Source organism: Eptatretus burgeri, chromosome 10 (assembly GCF_056783735.1).
Source record: "Eptatretus burgeri isolate ZD-2024b chromosome 10, Ebu_testis_v1, whole genome shotgun sequence".
NCBI classification, from domain to species: domain Eukaryota; kingdom Metazoa; phylum Chordata; class Myxini; order Myxiniformes; family Myxinidae; genus Eptatretus; species Eptatretus burgeri.
The window spans coordinates 63900339-63926668 of NC_140970.1; the positions used below are offsets into that span (position 1 = coordinate 63900339).

Below are 26330 nucleotides of genomic sequence, written 5' to 3' on the forward strand. Positions count from 1 at the left end.
TTGTTTTCATCAAAATATAATTGTCAGCTCAGTCTGCACGTTATTCCCCGACATATTTGCTGAACTATGATCCAATAAGAGGTAATGAAATATGTACCAGTATATGTAAAACAAAGAAGTTTACCAAGTACAATACAAGGTTTCAGAAAGGGATGCTTTTTGCCACTTAATTTTTTTTCACATTTCTTAAGTTATCAGCAATTCCAAATGTCATGTACTGTGTTCAAAAAACAAACAAACAAAGCTATTACGAATTGTTCATCATTTTCCACACAGTAATTTAGCAACACTTTTACAATTCAAATATTAAGCAATTTTTTTTCCCCTGTATTGTCGAAAGCAGCATTTTAAACCGAAGATCCCAGAATCATGGGTGATATGCTCAGATGGGAACACAAAAATGTGTGGCCATTCCAACACTTGAATCATTTTTGCTTGTCATAGTCAAAGCCTGGATCCTTATGAGTTTTTGATCGGTTTTCAAGTATGGCAGTCTCAGTCATGTCTTGCATAGTGCATTCCCTTGTTCTTCCAGATTTTTTATGGTTGTTGTTCTTGAGCCTGTAATTTGCATTCCAACATATCTTCCACACACTGCCATCAAACCTGAACAATGTATCCATGGACCGATTACTCCATAAAACCGGTTTCCACATTGTAACGCCACAGTATACCCATTGGACGGGCTATATCATTCACCATTGTGCATTGACATCTTTGAAAAAGGCTTGTGTGCAGTTGCTTCGAGATGCTAATTACATAAAATATATGGTATGACAAACTCTACTGCTGTTGGCCTGACATCTCCGTGGCTTTTAAAGCCCATCAGCTCGTGAAGGTTTGAAGATTATGTTCCCCACATTTGATTTGGGGATGGCAAGAACAGGAGCCCACTCTCTAACAGCAGGTTATCATTCTTAATTAGTGGAACTACCTTTAACTCATTCCGATGAGTCATGATGCTATAAAACTGGATGCTGATACGGTTGCCAAGTCATTTATGTTGTCTGTTGTTTATACTTGTAGTTATCCAAATTATATGCTTGTGTCAGCAAATATCAATCGCATGGCTTTTGGTAAACTATCTGTGCAGCATGCAATCCTGTTCTGTGGCTTTGTTAGGGTTTGCAGTAATACAAAGTGAAGGAATTCTACAATAATTAGAAATGAAAAAAAGAAAAATGTAAATAGTGATAGACATTAACAATAAGTATCCTTATATGTATCTTAAGAGACAAATCATATCCACCCGACACGACACATAATTTATCAGGATCTAGTCATAGTCGTTGAAGAATTTGGATATGTGTGATGATGGATATATCCGTATAAACAAAATATTATAAAAACTCGTGGTCCCCATCCTTCCCTCTTCCCTCATGATATATATATATATATATATATATATATATACATATATATATATATATATATATATTATTTTCATTTAATAAACAACGTGATTACAAATTTCCAGTTACCTGGTCATAGTTGCATCCCTTGGTCCTACACACACACACACATCTATCTATCTATCTATCTATCTATCTATCTATCTCTCTATCTCTCTATCTCTCTATCTCTCTATCTCTCTATCTCTCTATCTCTCTATCTCTCTATCTCTATCTCTCTATCTCTCTCTCCCTAACCTCTCTCCCTAACCTCTCTCCCTAACCCCTAATATCTCTCTCTCTCTCTCTCTCTCTCTCTCTCTCTCTCTCTCTCTCTCTCTCTCTCTCTCTCTCTCTCTCTCTCTCTCTCTCTCTCTCTCTCTCTCTCTCTCTCTCTCTCTCTCTCTCTCTCTCTCTCTCTCTCTCTCTCTCTCTCTCTCTCTCTCTCTCTCTCTCTCTCTCTCTCTCTCTCTCTCTCTCTCTCTCTCTAACCTCTCTCTCTAACCTCTCTCTCTCTAACTCTCTCTCTAACCTCTCTCTCTAACCTCTCTCTCTCTAACCTCTCTCTCTCTAACCTCTCTCTCTCTCTAACCACTCTCTCTCTAACCACTCACTCTCTCTCTAACCACTCTCTCTCTCTCTCTCTCTCTCTCTCTCTCTCTCTCTCTCTCTCTCTCTCTCTCTCTCTCTCTCTCTCTCTCTCTCTCTCTATCTCTCTCTCTCTCTCTCTCTAACCTCTCTCTCTCTACCCTCTCTCTCTCTAACCTCTCTCTCTCTAACCTCTCTCTCTCTAACCTCTCTCTCTCTCTAACCTCTCTCTCTCTCTAACCTCTCTCTCTCTCTAACCTCTCTCTCTCTCTCTCTCTCTCTCTCTCTCTCTCTCTCTCTCTCTCTCTCTCTCTCTCTCTCTCTCTCTCTCTCTCTCTCTCTCTCTCTCTCTCTCTCTCTCTCTCTCTCTCTCTCTCTCTCTCTCTCTCTCGTGGCTCCTGGTTGCATAATTGGTGGGGGACACAGCTTTGCCGCTGAAGCAGTGCCCCTATTTTCAGTACACTGGTGCTCGGAAGGATGACGGGCTGATTTAACCCAACCCGGTGTTTATTCAGTGACCGACGGGGCTCAAACTCAGGACCATAAGGTCCTACGCCAGCCGCCCAAATCACGAAGACAACACCAGTCTCACTCATGGTCCTTCAAGAAATATGCTTCCAAAAAGCTAAGTCATTGTTCTGGATTCATCTGTGCTGCCATAGATTTTATGTTCTCTGTTTGTGTCAACTGTTCTTCGTATTGAGTGCTCACTCCTGTGCATCTCTTCGTGCTCCTTCTACTCATTGTGATCCTCCATTTCAGGCTCAGATATTGTTGGGCCCACCCACTTTTTTTCTGCCCCAACTGTTTCCAATACCCACGATGTGTCTCCAATTATCTCTGTCCAATTATAATCAACCACCCTCGCTTGAATTCCTTCCTTGTACCCTCTGTTTAATCCCCCCCCCAAAAAAAATTTAAGCCACAAAAAAAAATCCTGATTCATATTCCTCTTCTTTCTCCCCTTTCCTCCCATAAATGTAAACCTTTGAAAATGGCAATTTTAAAATGTTCAATCTTCCCACATGTTTCCAAACACATTTCATCTCTCTTCATCTCTGAATGACTTGTAAACCCATGCCTCAACCATCCACCATCGTGCTCATATAGTGCTATCTTTCTTCATACCGTTAATCATCTTTGCCATTCCAATCCTGATGTCAGCATTCATCTTTCCACTATTGGAATCCTTAAATCCAACCCTTTTTGTACTGTGCGTGGGACTATGTACTGTGACAAACTCCCTCATGCCATCTTCACAACTGGGTTCTCGGACACCTGTACCACACTCCTCCACTCCCACCATTGCTTGGCATCCCCCATTCTATGTCCATCCACCCCAAGCCCCTCCTCGCTTCTCCATGGCCTACCCTCCCTTCTTTTGTTTGACACTGCTCCTTCTTGCTTCTTTCACTTTCCACATACTGCTGGTTTCCCATTCACACCCCATCCTATTTTTGCTTCCCCTGCATCCAGGTCCCACTCTTCTCCGCCTGAGTCCCGGCTCCCTCTCTTCTCCGCCTGCGTCCCGGCCCCTCTCTTCTACCCCTGCATCCTGGCCTCCCTTTTCTCTCCCTGCGACCCAGCCCCTCTCTTCTCCCCCTGCGTCCCCTTTCTTCGCCCCCTGCGTCCCGGCCCCTCTCTTCTCCCCCTGCCTCCTCTCTTCTCCCCGTGTCCCGGCCCCTCTCTTCTCTCCCTGCGTCCTGTCCCCTCTCTTCTCCCCCTGCATCCTGGCCCTCTCTTCTCCCCCTGCGTGCTGGCCGCTCTCTTCTCCCCTTTGCGTCCCAGCCCCTCTCTTCTCCCCCTGCGTCCTGGCCTCTCTCTTCTCCCCTTGCGTCCCAGCCCCTCTCTTCTCCGCCTGCGTCCCGCCCCCTCTCTTCTACCCCTGCATCCTGGCCTCCCTTTTCTCTCCCTGCGACCCAGCCCCTCTCTTCTCCCCCTGCGTCCCCTTTCTTCGCCCCCTGCGTCCCGGCCCCTCTCTTCTCCCCCTGCCTCCTCTCTTCTCCCCCTGTGTCCCGGCCCCTCTCTTCTCTCCCTGCGTCCTGTCCCCTCTCTTCTCCCCCTGCATCCTGGCCCTCTCTTCTCCCCCTGCGTGCTGGCCGCTCTCTTCTCCCCTTGCGTCCCAGCCCCTCTCTTCTCCCCCTGCGTCCTGGCCTCTCTCTTCTCCCCTTGCGTCCCACCCCCTCTCTTCTCCCCCTCCGTCCTTGCCTCTCTCTTCACCCGCTGCGTCCTGGCCTCTCTCTTCTCCCCTTGCGTCCCAGCCCCTCTCTTCTCCCCCTGCGTCCTGGCCTCTCTTCTTCCCCTGCTTCCCAACCCCTCTCTTCTCCCCCTGCGTCCTGGCCCCTCTCTCTCCGCCTGCATCCCAACCCCTCTCTTCTCCCCCTGCTTTTGGTACTCCCAGTTATTTCTCAAATGGAGGTATTTTAAAAGGATTAAAGGATTGTTAAAGGTATGGAGGTATTTTAAAAGGATTAAAGGATTGTTAAAGGTATGGAGTTTCAAAAGGAAGATGAGCTGGATGGCCTCCTCCTGCATCAGATTTTCTTGTGTTATTCCTTGCATGAGAATACAGTGTATTGTTAAGTTATGGACAAAAGTTGAGCATTCAGTCAAAAATATGATAAACTAGAAGGGCACTCGGAAGAGCGCATATCTCCGCCAAGCAATAATGATCCATGAGTACATATTGGGCCCAATAACTTTTTTAAATCTGCTACATATTGTTTTTGGCCCTATCTCTCAATGGTGAAGAATCACTTTGAAAAGTAAATCATTCTCATATCCAGATCCTGATTCAGATCTTCACCAGAATCAAATCAATTCTTCCTTGTCACACTCTCAACCTGTTCACCAAGCTTCATCCAAATCATTCCACAACTTTTTGATATATCATGATATATATACCAGTGAAGCCTGATCTCTCAATGATGAGAATCACTGAAAAAATTATCGAATCCGGACACGGATTCGGATCTTCACCAAAATAGAATCAGTTTTTTCTTGTCAGACACCCAATGTGCCCATCTCGTTTCATCCGAATCCGTCAGCAACTTTTTGAGATATCGTGCTATATAATCGTTTTTGGCCCCATCTCTCAATGGTGAAAAATCACTTTTTAAAACTCTAGAAGTCGGATCCGGATCTTCACCAAAAGGCAAACAGTTCGTCCGCGTCACACACTCAACCTGTCCACAAAATTTCATCCACTACTTTTTGAGATATCCTGCAAACAAACAAACAAACAAACAAAATTGCTCGTTGAGCAAGGAATTGCCCAGAATAACTTTGTCATATCTCCACGATCTCTGAAAAAACAAAAACCTGGAAATCAATTTGGTTCTTACAAGTCGATAGTGCGACTGTTTAATGAGTTATAGCACTTAGTTTGGTCATGATCATAATTTGGAAGTCAATCGGACTTGAAATGGCGTTTTTATCGCAATTTGAAAGTTTTGACCAGACCACCCCTGACATTCGACCCCCGACCGCTAAGAAGGGTGTTGGTGTGACACTCCCAATGAGACATATGGTTGGATGCAGAATTGGAAGATGCATATTTTGGATTTGGTTTGAAGTTGATACGACCATTTTAGCGGACGTTATTGCGAAAATAAGAATTTCGGGTTTTCGGTGATCTTCACCTTGATCTTTGACCTAGATTCACCAAAAACGACAAGTGTATAAGTTAGACCATGGGCGAGGTCTTTACCCAATTTGGTCATGATCGCTGAAACGGTGTGGCTGCTACAGGGTAAACAAACACACAAACAACAAGACAGACAGAACGAGGTGAAAGCATAACCTCGTTCACCTTCGGTGGCAGAGGTAACGAGCAGATATACCTGCCAAGGATGGTGAATGGGATGTTGTGGCGTTTTGTAGAATGGGCGGGCCCGAGAACAACAGAAGCAAGCAATTCCGTGATGGAATGGTGCTGGAAGCACCACCCAGCAGAATGCAGTGATGTCATCCAACACGGCGAAAGCTTTGGGGAAAGTCTACTTTCGGGTGGACCAAACAGAATGAGTGTCGGAGCTAGAAGTAAATTTAGATGGCCTAAGTGAGATCGTAAGACATTGTTAATTATGCTTCTGAAGTTTGGTGAAAATGCATAAAGTGGTTAGAGAGAGGAGATAGGAAAGGGAAGAAAAACAAAAAGACAATCAGGCAGACAGACACCATCCTTTTATTTATAATCGATTACTGCAGACAATGTGAGGGCCCTCAACACATCAGGGATGTAACATGGTGGAAAATAACTTGAAGATGTTGCATCATAAAGCTTCGTAAGTCGGGCGTTGCATCACAAAGTGTACCATCCCAGATGGATGTTACGCCGGGGACCTGTTTGCAAGCATTACTTGCTGGAGGTTAAAGACCCCAGTGGGTTCCACAAAGAGTGCACGATTGTCACTGGAACCCTGTTCAAATTCCACATTCCTGTGCTAATGAAGCAGAGGCTGTGGCATCAGTAACAGAGGCACATCTCATTATCAATACAACCAGTGGGCCAAATTAGTAATTTCATCCCGATCCCATAAACAATTGCTAACGACAACTTCACACAGCCTTTATATTCTCAGCCTGTCTGGTGCCCTCCCCGGTAGTCATGGCTCGTAATGCTACAATCCAAGGTTTGAATCCCATCGACTGTGTTGAATTGCCCATTGTCTCTTCATGGTTGTGCTTTTCTTGCAAAAGTTCATCGATGCCATTTAACTTAATGTCCTGCGTTGAATACAAGTGCAACCCTTTGCATGAGCATCATAAACTGCATGGGGAGGGGGGGGGGGGAAGTGATGAGTTATTCCAACGAAACACCATAAACCGCATTCCTTTCTCACCACTACTCCAGAGGGGCATGTATTGGAACCGGAGGCAACTCTGCAGCACGGATGGACCTCCTTCGGTCGTGGAATAACGGGTGAAGGAGGCTCATCCGTGCTGCGGAGGTGGCTACAGTTTGTTTCTAAGTTTATGAGATCGAGCAGATACAATATCATGTGATCATGTGATACTGCACGTCATATCATATCCATGACACCTCAATAAAGCTGATGCATTTTTCCTGTATACTGGTCCACATTACTACATGACAGAGAAATAATATAAAGTTAATCGATGCCTTTGCAATTTTCGGCCAATTCATGTCCTGTGCAAAGTCTTGTTGTCAGAAGCCTGGTCATACTACACTCGCATAACAATTTTGGAAGGTATCCAGGGAAACATAGACAAATGAACACAATTTCGACCATATCTGTTTCACATAAACATCTATTCCTCTGCATGAATCTACATTTGTATGTATTTTCGCAACACTGAAAGGGTGCATCTCGTTTTCGGGAACATCCAGGTCTCATTTTGTACTATTAACAGGATTAATTTGGACAGGGTACGAGTCTGAAGGCATAATATTTAACGAAAGACACCACAAGATGTTTTACATCGTTATGAGCTTCCAGCAGACAACTGATTTCACCTTCCATTCCAAGGGGCAATGTGCTCCATGATCCAGCGTCCCCTGCTGGCACTGCACCGGAAGGGTGGTATTCAATCCAGCAGGGAATCAAAAACAGACACAGACAGCTCAGAGACAAACAACTGAGCTATTTTTCTGCTGATAGGGTCATTGATGCCGCAACTGCGGTTTAGTTTGGTTTTCTATTCTTCCTTTTGATGGGTTGAGGCTCATGATAGCACTTTGGTGGAAGTGTAGAGACGATGCAAAAACAATACTCGATAAGCTCATGTACATGGACTACCCCTTGGTAGACATTGAAATAAGTAAAATACGGTGTATCCCGAAACAGGTATACGATATCTCAACAAAAAAGGGCTTAGAAAGTCCATGCAAATGAGTGAACGAGAAGAGCAAGATTGAGTGGAGCTGGTAAATAAGTGGACACGGACAACTTGTTGCCTGGAAGAGTGCTGGTGAGGTACGGATAGACGAGAGGATAGGAGGTGACCGAAGAAAAAATGTGGAAGACATCAGAGACAGCCTTTGAACCTGGCTGTCGGAGCCAGGCATGCGTCTCCGTCATGTCAAAATATGCTTACGGTGTCCCAATATGTATTTTCTGGTTCTACCTGCATTTTGTAATGGCAAGGCAATTATCGTGGCATGTCGTGACAAAAAGGGCGCCTGCAACACTACTCCCTCATCTAACGGTATCAAAGAGATATGCAATTCTACAGGTGCATAAGCATGTGACGTCACTGCGAGGTAACTGTGACATCATTTTAAACAAAGCGAGAATAGGGCCTGTGCAATATTGTGGAGGTCTTCAAAGAAGCTGTTTATGAGCAAGGTGCAGCACCGCTCTTGGTATGCTCGGTCAGAACCGAAAAAGCAGGGCATGACTTGCGTTTCGAAAAAAAAGATTGACTTTAACAGCATCATAAAGAAGCAGAAGAAACACCAAAGTCCTGGATCAGGGGCATGACACAAAATGCGGAGACTCTGCAAGCTGTGAATACCAAAAACGGTGTCGACGAAACCAATGGCACGTAAACAACAGAAAAAAACGCAACTATAAGCACTATAATATCGATTTCTGATGCTCCACTATTATCCGTTTACCGATGTAAACTGCAACTTGAGCACCGGGCTCTCGATCGCAAGCCCCCACCATTCGAGTGAACTGCAGGTGGACGTCCCAGAGAAGAGATCTAGTTTGCTGCCGCTCTACGATTACACGAAAGGTCTTAGCACCAGCGACCTGTGGTTATGCTGAGACAAGGGTCTTTATTATCATCAAAGGGGAGAGGAAACATGGCTCTGAGGCTCGGGCGTGGTCTGCAGCTTGCACATATTTGATACATGAGAATTTGATCAAACGGGCTGCAGAAAACAGCTATTGTAACACTCATCATGTGATGATCATGAAAATAATAACAATGACGACAATAATAATAATGATGATCCGTACATTGATAATAACCATCTTCAATCGATTCATATTCCCTGCACCGATTTTAATCGAACCGAACAAATTTTCTCAGGAATACATCGGTATACGCACGATTGCAAAATTTTCATCAATGCAATAAATAGGCTTTTATGTACAAGATTTCACATCACAAGATGCCGGAAAAAAGGCAAAAACAAGAGATGTACAAGAGAGGCGTGCGTGCGCTCCATCCGGTGAGGTGCACGAGAGAGCAGGTGGACAGACGGGCGGTGAAAAAAAGAGAATGGAGAGGTGCGGTTCACACGCCTCGGGTGGCCGGTTCAAACCAAGAATAAAAATCGCTCATTTCGCGCTTCTTCCCACTGAAGCGGCACAACAGCCACACCCCGCCCTCATGCGGTTACCAAGCGGTGCACCTGCAACAAGCGCGGGGTGCACATAGCAGGATGTATACAAAGAAAGAACACGTGCGGTGGATGTACACTCGTACATGGACACGGACGTACAAACCGACATAGACACAGCCCCGCCCTCACGCTACCTTCTTCACCCTCTTCTTTCTCGCTGCGTTTATGGCTTTCTGGCCATTGCTCGTCAGTTCGTCGCTCATCGCGATGCGATTCCTCGAGCTGGTGGCACGGCACACTCAGGGAAGCAGCAGCCCTGTAGGTCCCGCGCGTGCGCTTCGTACACCCCCGTGCGCGCGCGCTGCACACAGAGTGTGCCCCCACCTTGCGTTCCTCAACGTGAGTGGGCGAGCGTGATCGACGATTCGCCGTCTTTCCACCGCCCCCCCCCCAACCTTTTCCGTCCTACTCGTTCTCCCACTCGCTATTTCAAAATCCTCTTCTTTTCCCCTCCTCTCACCAACCCCCATTTCTTTCCTCATCTCAGCTCTTTCCCGGATCCTGGACGCCACGTTCCCGCCGAAGCGATTAAAATCACCCAATTTTGTGACGAGAATCTCTGTTGGTGGCTTCAATGGGTGATAAACATCGGGCTCGATAAGCTCCTTGCCAAGCGCTTCCCGAGCACTCAGAGAGTGGGGTGGGGAGGGAAGAGGGAGCTCAGAGCACTGATCACCTCGATCCCGCGACGCGTTTCTATATGCACAAGCCTCGCCGTCTGTGGCTCCAACGCACAAGTCTCCCTCTCCATCCCCGCGAGCCAAGAGCGGCGCCGAGTGCGCTCGAGCTTTCATCCGAGGAAGAACCAGGAGCAGCACACAAACCGTGGGCGTTTTCCCCCTGGCTGTGGTAACGCGTTCTTTCACAGCCACTCGCGGAGAGCAGAAAGCGCTTGATGTTGGTAACCTTCGCACGCTTGATGCATTAATAATACAAACCTTCCACCGACCACCTAATAGTGCACAGCACATTAAACTATTCCCTCAGGGCAAAGCTGGCCGGCTCCTTCAGCCAGGATGTGAAGAGCGAAAACGAATTTTGTGTAAATGTGACCCCTTGGGACACCGGACGTTGTACATCGCTTACAATACCCACGAGCTTTCGCATTCTCAGCTGCACTTTCCATTAAAACTGCCCACAAATTATGATACAACTCAAGATATGTGATGCCTGAGGGTTTCCACTGACTCTTGATGTTGGCTTGACAATCTCAGGGCCCCCCTGGCAGAAATTTGTTATTCTGTGAGGTCTCTTCCACCAACAATAATGTATGTAGACCATCAAAAGGAAACCATCGATTGGTGCATCGATTATAATGAAACGACAAGAAATTCGTTCGTCAATAAAATGTGAAAAATGCAACAAATGTAGTAATTTAAACACTTTTTATGTTCAAATGTGTAATAAAGGTTTCATTGTTTTGCATTCTTGGTTTCAAAGTGCAAATTCTTAGTTTTTAAATGAGCCAAAGCTCTGAGTTACAAAATGGTGGTGCCACATATGGCGGCAGAGGTTGGATTCGTCTAAAAAGAGGGAAAAGTATAGCTATTTTAAATTGTGTTGCTCCATGAAATATATGTATGAAATCTACTTTGATCCATGTGTCCACGGTGATTTCAAAGATGACTGGAAGGGACAATAAAGTGACTCACAATATTCCATTGAGGAAAGTAAACAGGAAAATTCTATACTTCAACAAAACACCCAATCCGAATCCCCATTTAATACTTGTGTCTATCCTCTCTTACAATCTTTTCCCTGAATTCATGGCACGGATTAGGGCGGCGAACCCACACACAGCCCCGGGGTAGTTTATCATCGCTTTGTACGGGGCACGTTCGATGGCGGGCGAACCCGCGCGCTGGCCACGTGTACAATGGCGGACTCACGCGCAACTGTGATACTTTATCATCATGCAGAACAGGCACGAGAAACACATATCTTTGGTCGGGTAGAGCATGGTGTGACAATAACATCTTACCATCGGTCTTCGCTCACCACGACGGCAACAAATGTCTTCTGCAGACGGCAGACATCCTCCCGCACCTCCGCCTCGATGCAGCTGCTATCACGCAGAAGCATGCTGTGCGGCCAGATCGCTTAAGCTGCGTGGCACACCATTGAGCAGGCACATTGACCAGCGCCAACCGCGGGTCGCCGGGGCACGGCATGGGGTTCGGTGCAACGCGCGATTCATATCACTGGGTTCAGTGCAACACGCGATTCATATCACTGTGTTCAGTGCAAGGTGATTTATGTCACAGTACTCGGAGCGAGACGATTCCACAACTTGGAACCATCTGGCCAGAAGTTAAGTGGAGCCACTTCTTGTCATGGCGGCCGGCCCATATGCTGGCCAGGGCCCAACCAGAGCGCCCGATTCGGGTGACAACACATCGCTTTGGGTCGTCGCCCCCGCCACGCACCGCCGGATCTATAAAAGGACGGGTCATGGGGTGGTGAGAAGAGTAGTTGTGGTTTGAGAGTCATCATCGTTCCCGAGTTATTCAAGTGTTGCTCGTGTGTCGTCGTTCCTGCTCGCTCAGCCCTGTTGATTAGTCTTGCTCGTCCTGGCCTTGAATTCATCTTTAACCATTCACCTTCTGACTCCACCTTTCTGCACCAACTCATTGCTGACTCCACCTTCTTCACCACTTCTCCACCCTTCTCTGGCCATTTGCTTCGGACTCCGCCTCTCTCTCCCTCTCTCTACCCATTGGCTTTTGACTCCACCCAAGTCCCTCTGCACGCCCGACGGTCATTTCTCATTCTCTGGACCGACACTTGCTGCACAAAGTGCCACAAAGCGAGACGACGTGCCAGCTGTCAGGGAGGTATCGCCCAGCGGAGCATCCCCCTAAAATATATTGGTGGCGCGATCGGGCAATCATGGAAGGTATTGAGAGACCGTTAGCCACATCTCCTCTCCTTTTTCTCTTCATCAACTCCTCTTCATCGGTGTGTGTGTGTGTGTGTGTGTGTGTGTGTGTGTGTGTGTGTGTGTGTGTGTGTGTGTGTGTGTGTGTGTGTGTGTGTGTGTGTGTGTGTGTGTGTGTCCTTGTTTAAGTTAAGAGTGCACAATAATAATATTGGGATAACTCTGCCCTGTGTCTGCTTTTGTAAGTTGCTCGTATATTGCCGCACCCCTCACATTTCTTCCTATTCCTGCTGCAGACAACAATAAACAACATTCACTATGCCACATACCTTTCCTTGCCTGCCTGTTAATAAATCCTTTGTAGAAATGTTCCCAGCTCGTTTTTGTCTGTTCTTCCATTGATCCAGCATGGTCCGTATCCTAACTTAGCCGGGACTTTATTCCCAACAATCCGTTCCTTTTAGCCGGTACGTCCTTGGCAGTGTCGCTCAGCTGCATCTGATCCGGAAAAGTGATTTGGTTTGGATAAGGCGTACCCCCCGGTAATTAGATCACGTGGTTATTTTTAGGTAATCGGATTAACTAGACGGAGGACCCTAAGTCATGTCGTTGAGTTATTGGCATTCACGGTGGCTTTGCGACCCGCCGCATCACGAAATCATCAGTGTGTGATGGCCTGCAATTCCGGGGATCCCAAGATAGCTCCCCCCCTCCCTGGTGGTCTTCTTATCCGACCCCTGGCCCACAACAGTTTGGTGTCAGGAGTGGGATGAAGCCTGAAAATTTTGATATCTGGAACGAGAATTGTACCAGGGGTGTGCTTTGCGACCCCCCCCCCCCCAATTAAGAGCAGGATATAAATTTTCTTTTATTATTGGTACGGACCATGGCAGACCAAGACGAGCTGGTTCAGCTGGGTTTTGAGACAACAATGTGAGAGGAATCCATGGCCCAGGACGACAGCTTTGACGGAGATCATTCCCTGCAGCCAGCTCGGACAGGGAATGACAGAAATAAAGAAAGGACAAGGGCAATTAAAATTGGAGATTGGGAAAAACACGAACGCGATACAAAATTTAAAACAGGGCCAGCAGGAAACAAAGGGGGGAATTGGGGGCCGTGAATGAAGAGTGTAAAATGAGACACGAAGAAATGACGAAAATGGTGAAAGAGATGGGACGGAAGGTAGACGCGAAAAACCAGGAAATGGGCAAGTGATTAAAGAAACACGAGGATGAGACCAAGGAGTGTTTAAACAAAGCAAAGGAGGAATTAAGAGAAACACAAAGGGAGATGGAGCGGGTGAAAGATGAATTATATAAAGTAAAGGAGGAGCAAACACAAATAGAAATGGTGAAGGATGTTAACATTGAGTTTGTGGAATATTTTGAGACCCGATGTAAGGGGCAGGATAACCTTCTTCAGGAAAACAGGGAGACGATACGCTCCCTCAAAGCAGACCGTGACCAGGTGAGTCCTGTAAGTCTGTGCGAGGTGGAGCGGGTGCATGATGTGAAGGGATACATGCCGAGTTTAGAGGGGGTAGAAACCCCAGGATCTCTTGGGGTAACACAAGCCCCCTGCATGATTGTGTCAGAACGTGTGCAGAGTGCAAGGAACATAGCATGGGTGAGTGCACGGGAGAGAACGGGATACGGATAGACCCAGCCGGGAGTAGTGGTTAGTATAACGGATGGGAGGTGCAAGCCTCCTAAGCGGGATAAAGTTATTTTGGAAACCGCGCCGGCTCCACTGGACTCTGTGTGCGAGGTACGAGAGTGTGCGCGGTCCATGCTTTGAAAACCGCCCAAGTGCGGACTATTGCTCGGTCTGCTAATAGCTTCAGGGGAGCCGGTGTTGAAACGATCTGCGCCGGGTACATTACCAGAGCGTTACCATTACAAAATGGAAGCGAACAAAGGAATTGAGTGAATTTTAAAAGAAATTTTCCCCATGGGGGCCCATGTTCGAGGCTAGACGTGCTGTGGGACACGAGTGGTGCTCATGAGACACGTGGCACAAATGGAAACGGCAACGTGACCGCCGGAAAACTCGTGTGCGTGGTAGGAGTGGGCGTAGCAAGGCTCGCGAAGTGGGCCTTTTGCACGTGAGGTCAGCAGGGATCGCGCAGCATGAATGGCGGGTGTGTAAAACACGGCGTTTCACATGGGATAGCACAAAAGCTAAAATAGCTCAAAAGCCAGTGCAAGCATTTCATGCGAATAACAGGGCGACCTTATGCCCTCATGGATAGGCCAAACCGAAGGGGCGAGTCCGCTGTCGACCACCGCCCTGGAGGCGCAAGGCTCACCGAGAGTTGCCACGAGTAGACAAAGCCAGACCAGGATGTAATGAGTATCCTCGTTTCCCGGGCCAAGGAGCACTAGTTAGGGGAAGGGTTTAGCGTGAGTTTGACTGGCCCATGGTTGCATTTGGAGCAGTCCTCCATGGGGCCAGGGAACATGCATTAGAGGGATTTAAGTTAGAATTTAGAATGGATTTCAAACATAGACAGACATGGAACGTATATTGGGGATGCAGATTAGCTACGGAGAGTTAAATGGAACGTGCATTTGAGCAAGGGATGACAGGGAGCACAGATTAGTTTCCATACAATGTCAATTTGGTGCTCAAAGTGTCCATACGAAACAAGCCACATGTCCATACAGCCGCAGCTGACACTCTCGGACTATGCAGGAAACAAATCTCATTTGAGTCTCTCAGCAACCGCTCGTTGGACACAAAGTCCAACCAGCGATAGGCAAGAATTCTCCGAAAAGACCTGGTACCAAAGGAATTAAGTCTCCATCTCAGATCCTTGGTCAGAGTCCAAGTCTCACATCCGTAGAGCAAGACTGGAAGCACCAAGTATCTGAAGGCTCAGACTTCCATACTCCTGCAAAAGTACTGACAGCGCCACACCATGGTCCAGTGAATCCATGACTCCCCGTGCCCAATCCAGACGTCTATTGACCTCTGGCTCACAGCCAGCAGAGACATGATTATTACTGCCAAGGTAAGTGAATCTCTCTGTGACCTCAACATCCTCACCACAAACAGGAACAGAGAAGATAACAGCATCAAATATGTTTTTAAAAGTCTGGTCTTAGTTTTACCCCAAGAAACCCGTAATCCCAGCAGCTCCAACTCCTCATTCAGCACTGCATGGGCCCCAAAAAGGATATCCAGAGTCTACGCAAAGATGACTGCGTCATCTGCGAAATCAAGGTCAGATATCTTGACTTTCCCAAATGATGCACCGCAGCTTTATCTCTCTGACATCCTCCCCAGAATCCAGCCATACAAACGCTGAAAAGTGTCGTGGCCAGTACACACCCCTGACAAACTCTATTAACAACCGGAAGTAACTCAGAGGTGGTATCACCACATCTCACAGCACTCTCCGTACCAGAATATCGTTCAGACATCAGATTGATCAGATTTGGTGGTACCTTACGAAGACCAAGAATCTTCCAGATGGCATCCCAATTCACTGAATCAAATGCTTTACAGAGATCAACATAGGCTGCAAGCAGCCCCTGCCAAAACTCTCATCTGCGTTCGGTGAGAATCCAAAGGCCAAGGATATGGTCAATCTTTGACCTCTTTGATGTAAAGCCTGACTGCTCTGGAGGCGGGTGTTCAAGCAGATGGTGGCGAACTCTATCAAGAACTATCCGAGCATTGACCTTGCCCAGCACTGAGAATCGCGTCACCCCTCGGTAGTTGTTTCAGTCCTGGTGATTACCCTTCCCTTTCCAGAGAGGGACAACAAGGCCCGTCTTAGCATCAGTTGGGATGATGCCTGTGTTCCAGGCAGAGCAAAGAACTGCATGCAACGACATGAATACAGCATTTCCATCAGCCTTGAGAAGTTCAGCATGGATACCGCAGATCCCAGGAGCTTTACCCCATGTCAACCGGTTCACCGCAACCTGTGTTTCCACAAACAAAGGTGAATCAGAGTTGATTGCAGGGCCAGCAATAGGGTTAGGAACACCCCTGGCATCCAACACAACGGCTGGAGAATCAGCTTGGTACAGCTGCTCAAAGTAACCGGCCCAGTGGGCCTTCACTTCGGACTCCTCTATCAAGATGCCACCACCCTCCGCTATTACTGCAGCACACCAGGGGACAGGCTTAGAGGAACGCAATGCGCGAATTTCCCTGTAAGCAGGATGAGAATCAATCACTTGACCAGAGGTGATGCTCTACCCCCTCACAGATTCCTCGCACCAAGGGCTCCTTGTCCACCTTCAGCACACTTACACTTTTATGCTTCAACACCCTGAACAGCTCAGCTCTGACATTCAGCCTAGTCTCTGGTCATTGATATCCAATGTCCCTTGAAAGACAAAATTGTTCTTCACCCTCTGGTGAGTTCCAGAACATCCACCAGTAACATCAAGGATGGTGGTCTTGAAGGCACTCCACAACTCTTCAGGATTCCGTAAAGCACCCAGACACCACGAATCCCCATTCAGCATCTTCGCAAACTCCTCAGCTACCCTCTCATCCTTGAGCTTGCTAACATCCAGCCAAGCCTGAGATGGTACTATTCTCCCGAATTTCAACTGCAACTTCAGAGTTGCTACCACAAACCTGTGGTCGGTATCAAGGAACTGAGCACTCCAGTCGAACCTGCAGTTCTGGATCATCCTCCAGCGATCAGCAATGAGCACATGGCCATTCTCCTTTGCCACACAACCAGTGTTGGAATAACAAGTCCAGCAATGAGCCTGTGGGCGCTGAAACCATGAAACAGCCACCCTAAGTCCACGACTTCTTGCAAAGTCAAGGACCTTAGTGCTATTCTGGTTCACAGTTCCAGACCCATGGGGACCAACACATGTTTAACAACCATCCCTATCAGTTCCATTCAATGCATTGAAATTCCCAAAGACTGGAAGAGTATGTCACCTGGGGCGCTGATCAACCACAGACTCGAGCGCTGGCATAGAATGTGTCCTTCACGGTGAGGTCACTTGCCTCAGTCGGAACATAAACAGAGACCAGGGAAATGACACCTAATGAGTGACGAATCCTTAGTCTCTTAATACGCTCGTTGACCGGTGTTACCTCAATTATCATTGGAGTCAGCTTATTGGACACAGCTACAGCAACTCCTTGGGCATGGTAACCATCAGAGCGACCAGACCAATAGTAGGTACAACCACCCACAACAATCTCGCCACTATCTGGTGTCCAAACCTCAGAGTGTGCTGCAATACCGATGTTCAAACGCTTGAGCTCAGATGATAACAGACAGGTGATCATACTCTCTTCGGGATTGGACATTCCAGGCACCCACCCGAAAGAACCGCCTCATGTTAACCCAAGGAGACTGCCGTCTGGTGGATGAAATCTCAGCACCACCCCAACACACACTACTGCAATCTGAGCCGGGAAAGTTACCCCATGGTTTTCCTCCAATCTTCATAAAGTGGGGGTCCTGAAGGCTTTGCCCCAATCCCGTCATTCAGTAAGCTGCCCTGTGGAGGGCAGCTGCACAGGAGGTACTCCCACGGAGTGGGTTTTCAATTGTCTTTGCGTTTTTGTGTTTTGTGGAGTGAAGGGTTTTACGGTGGCCAGAGTGCAAATCCTGCCACCAACCTCCTAATAAAGAGTAACCCAAATGCAGGAGGACGTCTGCAGGCACAGATGGTCACGGGATATGGATAGTTGGCTCACAAGGAGCTCCTCCACCCCTTAACAGGTTTTGTTTATAATATATCTGGGTGTCCATATCATACACCCTCCTCACCTGCAAACCTGGTGAGGGAGACAGTTTTGTCTCCGAAAACATGACCATGAAATAGGTAAGTGCAGATTTACATGGTACCTCCAGCAAGTCACAGATCTAATCTGGCCTGCCAAAGTGACGGGTCGTATAATGGAAGAACAAAAAGGGAAACAACGTGGAAAATAAAATTTCACATTTTCAACGAGCTCGCCACTGCTTGTTTCACTGCAGAACTACACGTGACCAAGAATGCACGCGATTGACCCCTGAACTTTGTTCAAGTCAATGGACATGCGATATTCAATAACAGTGTGAATATTCGAGAGCACTTGCCAATTGGCTTCAGCACTCCAACAAAACCGTTGATAAGAAATAGCTCGCTTGGCACACACAGGGCCAAGGTACACAGAAAGGAGAACCACAAAGGCTTCCCTTTTAAATACATCTTTAAATATGGAAGTCAAGCGAAAAGTTAACAAAATGCAATTCAAAGATATAACAATCCAAAGAAAACACGAAATGTCGGCAAACCCTTTTCACTGCTCGAACCAACGTCGAGGGTTCATGAGGTCGATGAAGGATTTTGGTTTTTTTATATATATATATATATATATATATATATATATATATATATATATATATATATATATATATATATATATATATATATATATGTATGAATGTCAGAGTGACGGGTAGATAATGAAAACACATCGCATAAAAAGTTAAACAAAGTGATGTCGGCTAAAAATGAAATTCCACAACATTTTCAGCTGGCAAGGGACCACCCGCCATCACGCAGTTCGGTCGATGTGAGATGTATACATTATTTTGTTTTCATATGGATCGATGTCGAAGTGATGGGTTATGTAATGGAAGAACAAAAAGGGGAATATAGTAGAAAATAAAATTTCACATTTTCAGCAAGTTAGTCACGGCCTTTTCTACCGCAGAACAACAAGTGGCCAACAACGCATGTGAGTGGCCCCTGAACTTTGTTAAAGTCGATCGACATCTAGTATTCAGTGACAGTGCGAATATTGTGGAGTGCTTGCCAAGTGGTTTACGCACTCCAATGAAACTTTTCATAAGAAATGACTCGCTTGGTAGGCGATTAGCAATCACCAAACCATCATATTAAACATACACCTCCCAGACTCCGGAGATGCCTGAAATGTCAAATATGTCTGAATTGGACAAATGGACACTTTTTTTTTATCGGAGACAGAACTGCTCGTAAGTTTGATTCTGGAGCATAAATTTTATAATTCTGCTTATTTTAAGAGATTCTCGAAGTTCTGGCATGTGTGAAAATGAAATAAAGCCACTAACACTGCCGGCTCCGGGCGTTTATAAGCATTGCAATATACCCAGTGATTTATAGCAATGATGATCAGGCATATCAGAGATGATATGAGTGAGGAGATTAAAAAAAAAGACAACTTTATAGTTAGGAAATCGTTGCAGCCTATTCAAAGTAAAGGCATGGTTGAGCAGGTCAAAAAGGATGGCGGCTTCAGACCCCAGCAAAATTACCTTGGAAACGCCTGAAGACCTCAAAGAGCGAAGTGGCCGAGGAAGTGCCTGACAAAGGATGCACTCAAATAAGGCCATTAAATAGATTCAAAATGGGTGTTTTAATTAACCAAAACACCCAAATTTCACTTACGCACTTCCTTGGAGTTTTCATCGTCTACATGCAAAGTGTGTGTGTGTGTATATATATATATATATATACATATACATATACATACATTTATATATATATATATATATATATATACATATATATACATATATATACATATATATATACATATATATATATATATATATATACATATATATATATACATATATATACATATATACATATATATATATATATATATATATACATATATACATATATACATATACATATATACATATACATATATACATATATATTGTTGTGGTTACCAAATTCGCAAACCACCATTCAGGTCCCTTAGGTGAGGTATCTCGGTAAGTACATGTGTAGTTAGGCCCGAACCCGTTGTCTAGTGGGAATACATGTCATTTATGCGAGCTGCGACTCTTCAGGATAGCCGTTTTTCTTTTACTATCTTTATTTTGGACCAATCGCCATCACCACAACCACAACATCAACCACCAACCACAACACCGCTTCACCACAACCGCCACGACCTTCACGTCACACCTCGCAACCGCACCATCGCATCACCGTCATCTCGCGCCACTCATGGGCACCGATGCTGGACTCGTGTGGGGCGCACGTTGAACAGCGTGTACAAAACCACGGATTTTCTGCTTCAAAAACGGATCAAAAACGACACACGCCCACTTTTTGCCGTCCAATCGGTGAGCGAGGGGCGAATTGGCCCCGCCCCCAGAACGATCGATATATGCAAATTTGTGGATCAAAAAGCCTTCACGCCCACTTTTTCTCGGGCCAATGGGGAGCGAGGTGAAAGGTCAAAGGGAGGGGGTCAAAGGCGAAGTTACGGGGGGATAAAAGGACGGTGTTCGTCAGTCAGACCAGAGTCGCAAACGAGAACGAGAAGGAGTCGAGAACGAGAAGGAGTCGGAACGGAGGGGACGAGTGTGGAAGACTGGAGCCCGAAGCCTGCAGTGGCTGGAGAAGCTGAAGAGAGTCGGACGAGGGGGTGCTCGCGTCGGTGCCAGGAGCTGCACGCCCGAGGGAGGCCGGCAGCGCGACCTGGCCGAGGTGGAGACGCACACCAGGGATAATAAAGATCCTCTATACCCCGAGCATCAGCAACCCCCTCCTGTTTCCCCCCGCGCTGAGATAGTGCGACCAAGGGGGCCCCGTTCCCACCCCCTGCCAGGCACTGTCCGCGAGGCCCGCGGGTTGCGGGGCCATCGCCGCTCCGCGTCTCATCACCAGACGGGTAGGCCCGACCCGGTCTCGGCCTCAGGCCTGCCTCATTCTTGAGGGTATTTCTTTTCCTTGGTTTTGGGTATGTGTTGTCGGCGCCGTCTGTGAAGTAGAATTGTATAAGTGTTGCCGTGTGCTCGGTAGTCGGTATTAGCTCTGCACTGTGTTTTCACTTTTATGTTTGCTTTTTGTGTAAATGGAATTGTGTTTTCTTTTTTTGTGTGCATTTGGTGGAATTGTATTTGTGTGCTTTCCGTTCGTCGCGAATAAATGTGCTTTATTGTTGAACTGTTCTCCCGCTTCGCTTCGTCTTTTCCTCCATTGAATCCCCATCTTGCTTCACGTAAAGGGTTGGTAGTGGGCTGAATACGCCCGATAATTAATCGAACCGTCGAGGTCGACGATAACACCGCTCGGTTATTCTGATAGTACGGAACGGGTCGCTTAAGTGGCCCGTGTCCGAAGTCGACCTGCGGCGAGGTGCGATCGCCCGGTCTACCCTCCGCGTGGGTACTTAGGTAGTTCGAATTTGGCGAGCAACCCTATCCCACGCGGGGGCTGATTGGCTCGATCGCGGTGAGACCGAAAGGTCCACCCGTGACTGGTTCCCGGCGTTAGTCCGAGAGGGTCACGACTGGATTGTCCGTCCGGTGGGCGACGTGCCGCGATTCGAGTTACGTGGCCGTCGCACGCCGGCGGGCGCGAATCCGCAACACTGGTGTCAGAAGTGGGATACAAATTCATCGCCCTCCTCGCGGCACTGGTATCGGAGAACAGGAAAACGGGCTCTCCTGTCTCCGGCTAAATTTACGGGAATCGGTCCAGGGGTGAGAGAAGCGACCCCCGATTCCCTCCAAATTACGAGCGAGCAAATTAACCCTTCACGAGAAGCAAGATGGCGTCTCAAGGCGAGCGGGAGCCGGGGGTATTAGAAATATATATGTGTAATAATGTAGAGTCCATGGTCCAGGATGGAATCCCCGAGCAGGAAATGTTGATTGTGCAGGAACACGGACTCGCCCAACTGAACCCAGGGCCCGAGGTGGGTGCGGCAGCGGCCGCGGTGTATGACACCTCCCCCCCCCCTCTCCACCAAGACCCTTCCCCAACCCTTGCCGAAACGGCTCAGCTGAGTGCATCCAACATGGCCCAGCTATAGCCATCCTGGCGGCAATGAACAAACAAATGAATGAAGTGAAAACGACGATGGATACAAATACAAATGAAATGAAAAACGAAATGAAAGACATGAACAAGCAAATGAATGAAGTGAAAACGACGATGGATGCGAATACACAGCAAATGAGAAAAGAAATGAAAGAACTACGGGGTGAGACGCAGAACATGGGCCGATGCCTGCAGGCGGGCATGAAGGCCGTGACCAGGGAGCTGGGAATGGCGACTCCACGTGTGGGAGCAAACGAGCTGGGTGGGGGTGCAACGGCTGACAGGCCCGCGGTGGAGGCGGGTGAAAAATAATTCGTGGAACGTGTTGGGCGAGGGTCGTGACGATGACCGAAAGGGAAAAATTAAATGGGGAGACCAAAACGTGTGAGACGAGACACGAGGTGACGACAACAGAAATAATAGTTGAGACAAGGGAGGTAAAGGGTGAAGAGTTGGCAGTGACGGTAGCCGGGAAGGGAACCATAGAGGAGAGACTACACGAGGAAGACGGGGTAAGTGACGCACACACACACACAGAGGTAGCGGAGAGAAAATTGGGGGGTGAGCTCGCGGAGCGTGCAGGGACCCGGTGCGAGCACCTGGATGGCCTCCTCCAGGAACGAGGGGAGGGAGTATGCCCCCTTAAGGCGAGTCACGACCAGGTGAGTTCGGTCGTGTTTTGCGAGGTTGAGGGGACGGGTGCTGTGGACGGGTGCACGGAGAGCTTGGGGGGTATAGAGGCCCCGGAGACCCTTGTGGGGACACGAATCCCCAGTATGGTTGTCCCTGTGTGTGTGGTGCAAGGTGTGAGTGCGTCCCCGTGTGTGGAAGCGACCCCGTGTGTGATTGGTGTGGTGGCGATGGTGCCGGAGTACGTGCTTCCCAGCACGCCGTGTGTGGATGAGGCACCGTGTGTGGAAGAGGCCGTGTGTGTGAGTGAAACGGCCAGTGTGGATGAGGCACCGCGGGTTAGTGCCCCCGCGTGTGTGGGTGAGGAACCGTAGGTGGATGAGGCACGGTGTGTGGATGAGGCACAGCGGTTGAGTGCCCTCGCGTGTGTGGGTGAGGCACCGCGGGTGAGTGCCCCCGCGCGAGTGAATGGAGCACCACGTGTGAGTAGTATGGTTTGTGTGAGTAGTGAGGCACGCGTGAGTGAACGGCCGTGTGCAAGGTCGCTGTGTGCAAGGGAGACCGTGTGTGTGAGAGAGCGGTATGTGAGGGAGATGTCGGTTGGCATGCGGGAGCACGCAGCCGCGTCTCCCGGTGTGAGTTTAATGGTGTGGACTGTGTGCGTCGTAACACGCAGGTATGCGTGTGTGGAATGGAGACGGAGACGGCGACATGGGAGAAACGAAAGCCGGGTAGCGGCTGTAGTTGTTTCGAGGACCGTGCCGGGTTCACCCAGCAGTGAGCACGCGGTTCGTGCTGTGCAACGCACGAGACCACCACGTGCTCGCTTGCGAGAGTGAAGTCCCGGTCCGGAAACGCACGCGGTGGATTTGCCGATCCCGCGGACGGACAAAGTTTAGGCAGGTAAATGGATTTGGACCGGACGGGTTCTCCACGCGATCGTGTGTGTTCAGCTCCAACGGGCAAAGCACATGTGTTCGCGTGGGAAACCCCTCGAGACGTGGGGCTTGTTTTTTTTTATGCGCACGGTGACGTCATGGCTGCACGTGGGGTTGGAATCCGGCAGGAGGGGAATCTCTGCCGGATGGCACCGTCTAAGGAGGGACGAGGAACACGTGCAGCTGCATGACGTCACGGCCAGGTGCAAAGTGCGCGAGCTCTGAGTTGCCGCGCAGGTGCTGCGCATGGAAAAGGAAAAAGCAAGCCTCACTTTCGGGTGCACAGGATTCCTGGGCAAGGGGTGAAAGACCCCCTTACCCTGGGCACAGGATGGAAACTAGTTAGGGGGAAGGGTTAGCTTAGCTAGACCGACTTCATGGGGCAGGGGTAAGTCCTCATGGAGTCCGTGGAATGGATTAGTTAGAGGGATTGTAGCCAGATTTAGGTTGGGAAATAAATTGATTAATGGGATTATTTGGAGACCGTGACAGACTTGTGAATGTGTAGAGGGGACGTAGTTTAGCTACGTAGGTTAAAAGGAACGTGCTATAGTGTAAGGGACGACGTGGGAGCACGAGTTAGTTAGGGGATGTAGTTAGAAGGATGGCAGAGTTCAGTGGTGTGTGTGTGTTGAAGAGTTGGTGAGTGAAGTGGAAGCATGTGCTTGGTGAGTGAGTGAGGCCAGCGGGTCTGTGTGTATGGAGCGAATGGGGAATGCATGGTGCGATGAGTGATTGGGGGGAGGAGTGACTCCCGCCCAAGGGACCCCGGGGTCAGAGTAAAGTGAGTTAGCGGGGTTAGTCAAATTGAAAAATGGAGGTCGTTTTGTTGTTGGTGGGAAAGTAGGCTCGAGACCCATTTGGAGGGGTGCAGGAGCCCTGTTGACGGGCTTGGGAGCGTGGCTGCGAAAGGTGAGTATCGCTGAGTGGGTACCCCGGGCACCAGGCTAGTCGGCCGCGGTAGGCCATGGGCCCATGGGGGGCCGGGATAGAGTAGTGGGCACGGGTGCGCCTGCTTGGTGCGGGGGCCCGGGGCGCCATTAGCCGCGTGGGCAGTGTTGTGGGCACGGGTGACCCTCGGAAAGGGGCCCGGGAGGCCGGCCTGCCACGTGTGCGCTTCAGGGGAGGTGCCATGGGGGGCACTCCCCGGTGTTGGGGAGCTGGTAGGCTCGGAGGCAGTGTAGTGCCCGGGGGTGCCATAGCGGGAGATTCGGCAGAGGGTCGTGCCTGCCAAAGGGAGCCACGTGTCCCAGCCAGGAGACCGTGTGAGGGCACGGAGAGAAAATTGGGGGGCGAGGCCCGAAATTGTGAGGACACCAACACAGGCGACGGGAATCTGGGTTGTTAGAACCAATAGTTTAAGCGAGAGGCGCTTGTTGAAAGCCCCGGGGTAGTTTAACAGTTAAATGGATAGGGTAGATTAGGAAGTGTACCCCTCCGCACCATCCATCCCCTCGCTGTCGTTGTGGGCCGCTGGACCCACTTTGGTTATAGATCGCCGAACTCTGGGGAGTCCATTCTGAGGCTTCGTTGGGCCTCGGCACAGGACGTTAGCTCCCCCTTATTCCCCTCCGGGAAGGGAACGTAGGGGTTGGGAGTAGGCTCGGTGACAGGATAGGTTAGCCGAACAAGGACGATAAAGGGGGTTAGGGGACGATTTATAGTGGGGGAGTAAAAATAAAAACAATAAAAAAATAAGTTGGGGCTAAATTGGGGTTTGACAAATTAAGGGAGTGGGTATGTACAGTGACAGGCAAAGGCGATAGGTTGGGAGGGAGACAGGTAGGTAGGTCCGAGCCCGCCTTCCAAGTGGCCAGCACCACCGCACTCCCTCCACCAACCTCCACTGAACGGCAAAGGCTGGCCAACTTCATCGGCTGGCCGTGTTTTGCTGCAAGGCAGAGGCCGGCAAACTTCATCGGCAGTTGTTGTGCTGCAAGGCCTGTACCGGCCAGTTCATCTGCCGGCTGTGTTTGCCTGCAGCGGCCTTCTTCTGCGGGCTGTGTTTGCCTGCTCACCTTTGCCATGCCATGCCCACTGCCCACGTTCACCAGCCCCGTTCAATTTTTGCTTTGCCCCCCCTGTTCATTTCCATGTGCGCCAGGATCAGAAAGCAACAGTTTGCAAGCTGCAAGAACTGCCCTGTTGGCAGCTACAACACGGGCCTGCAGTGGCGGCCCGTGCACCGTGTTTGTGTTCATGCATCCATTCGTTGTGCTCATTGCGTGTGCCACTTGAGCTGGCACGGAGACTGCGTTTGTGCAGCCCATGCACCGTTGTGGTTCACTGCGTTCAGTTCAAAAGGGAAGGCCTTGGACTGCGTGTGAGCAGCCAGCCACGTTCCCTGTCACCTGCATTGTTTTGAGCCAGAGACTGCATGTGGGCAGCCTGGCTCCCTGCTAACTGCTTTTCTTTGCAGAGTTCAATGATCCTGGGCCATGGTTTAGTGTAAAATTTGTAAGTTAAGGTTAAGATGTACTGTAAATATGAGTGCGCGCCCGGCATGTATGTCTTAGCGCCGGCAATTTTATTTAAGTCGTCCGTGTGAGTGAGTTTGTTTAGATAGTTACGCAGCCCTCAGGTTATTTATTTTGGGGACACGAATACCATGAATGTCGCACTCAGGGATCCGTAGGTAAAATGTACTAGGGGAAAACTACACATGATGGCACACGAAAATTTGACGACTCGGGACGAGTCTGTAAAAAGGGAAGGGGGTAGTGTTGTGGTTACCAAATTCGCAAACCACCATTCAGGTCCCTTAGGTGAGGT

The 26330-nt window shown here is 48.5% G+C and overlaps 1 protein-coding gene across 22 annotated transcripts in view; it reads right to left on the reverse strand.

Moving 5' to 3' along the window:
- Positions 1–26330, reverse strand: part of LOC147018716 (uncharacterized) — a 457423-nt gene that overhangs the window by 351313 nt on the left and 79780 nt on the right. For 3 of the 22 annotated variants that reach the window (XM_085898683.1, XM_085898690.1, XM_085898677.1), the window contains exon 1: positions 9977–10250. The exons of 2 other annotated variants lie outside the window; for them this stretch is intronic. In XM_085898683.1, coding sequence (XP_085754809.1) covers positions 9977–10051 — 75 coding nt within the window. In that variant the 5' untranslated portion in view covers positions 10052–10250. Of the gene's footprint in view, positions 1–9434; positions 9934–9976; positions 10266–26330 lie in introns of those variants that run through there. 17 more of the 22 variants (XR_015062500.1, XM_085898696.1, XM_085898684.1 and 14 more) reach the window with 13 other exon arrangements.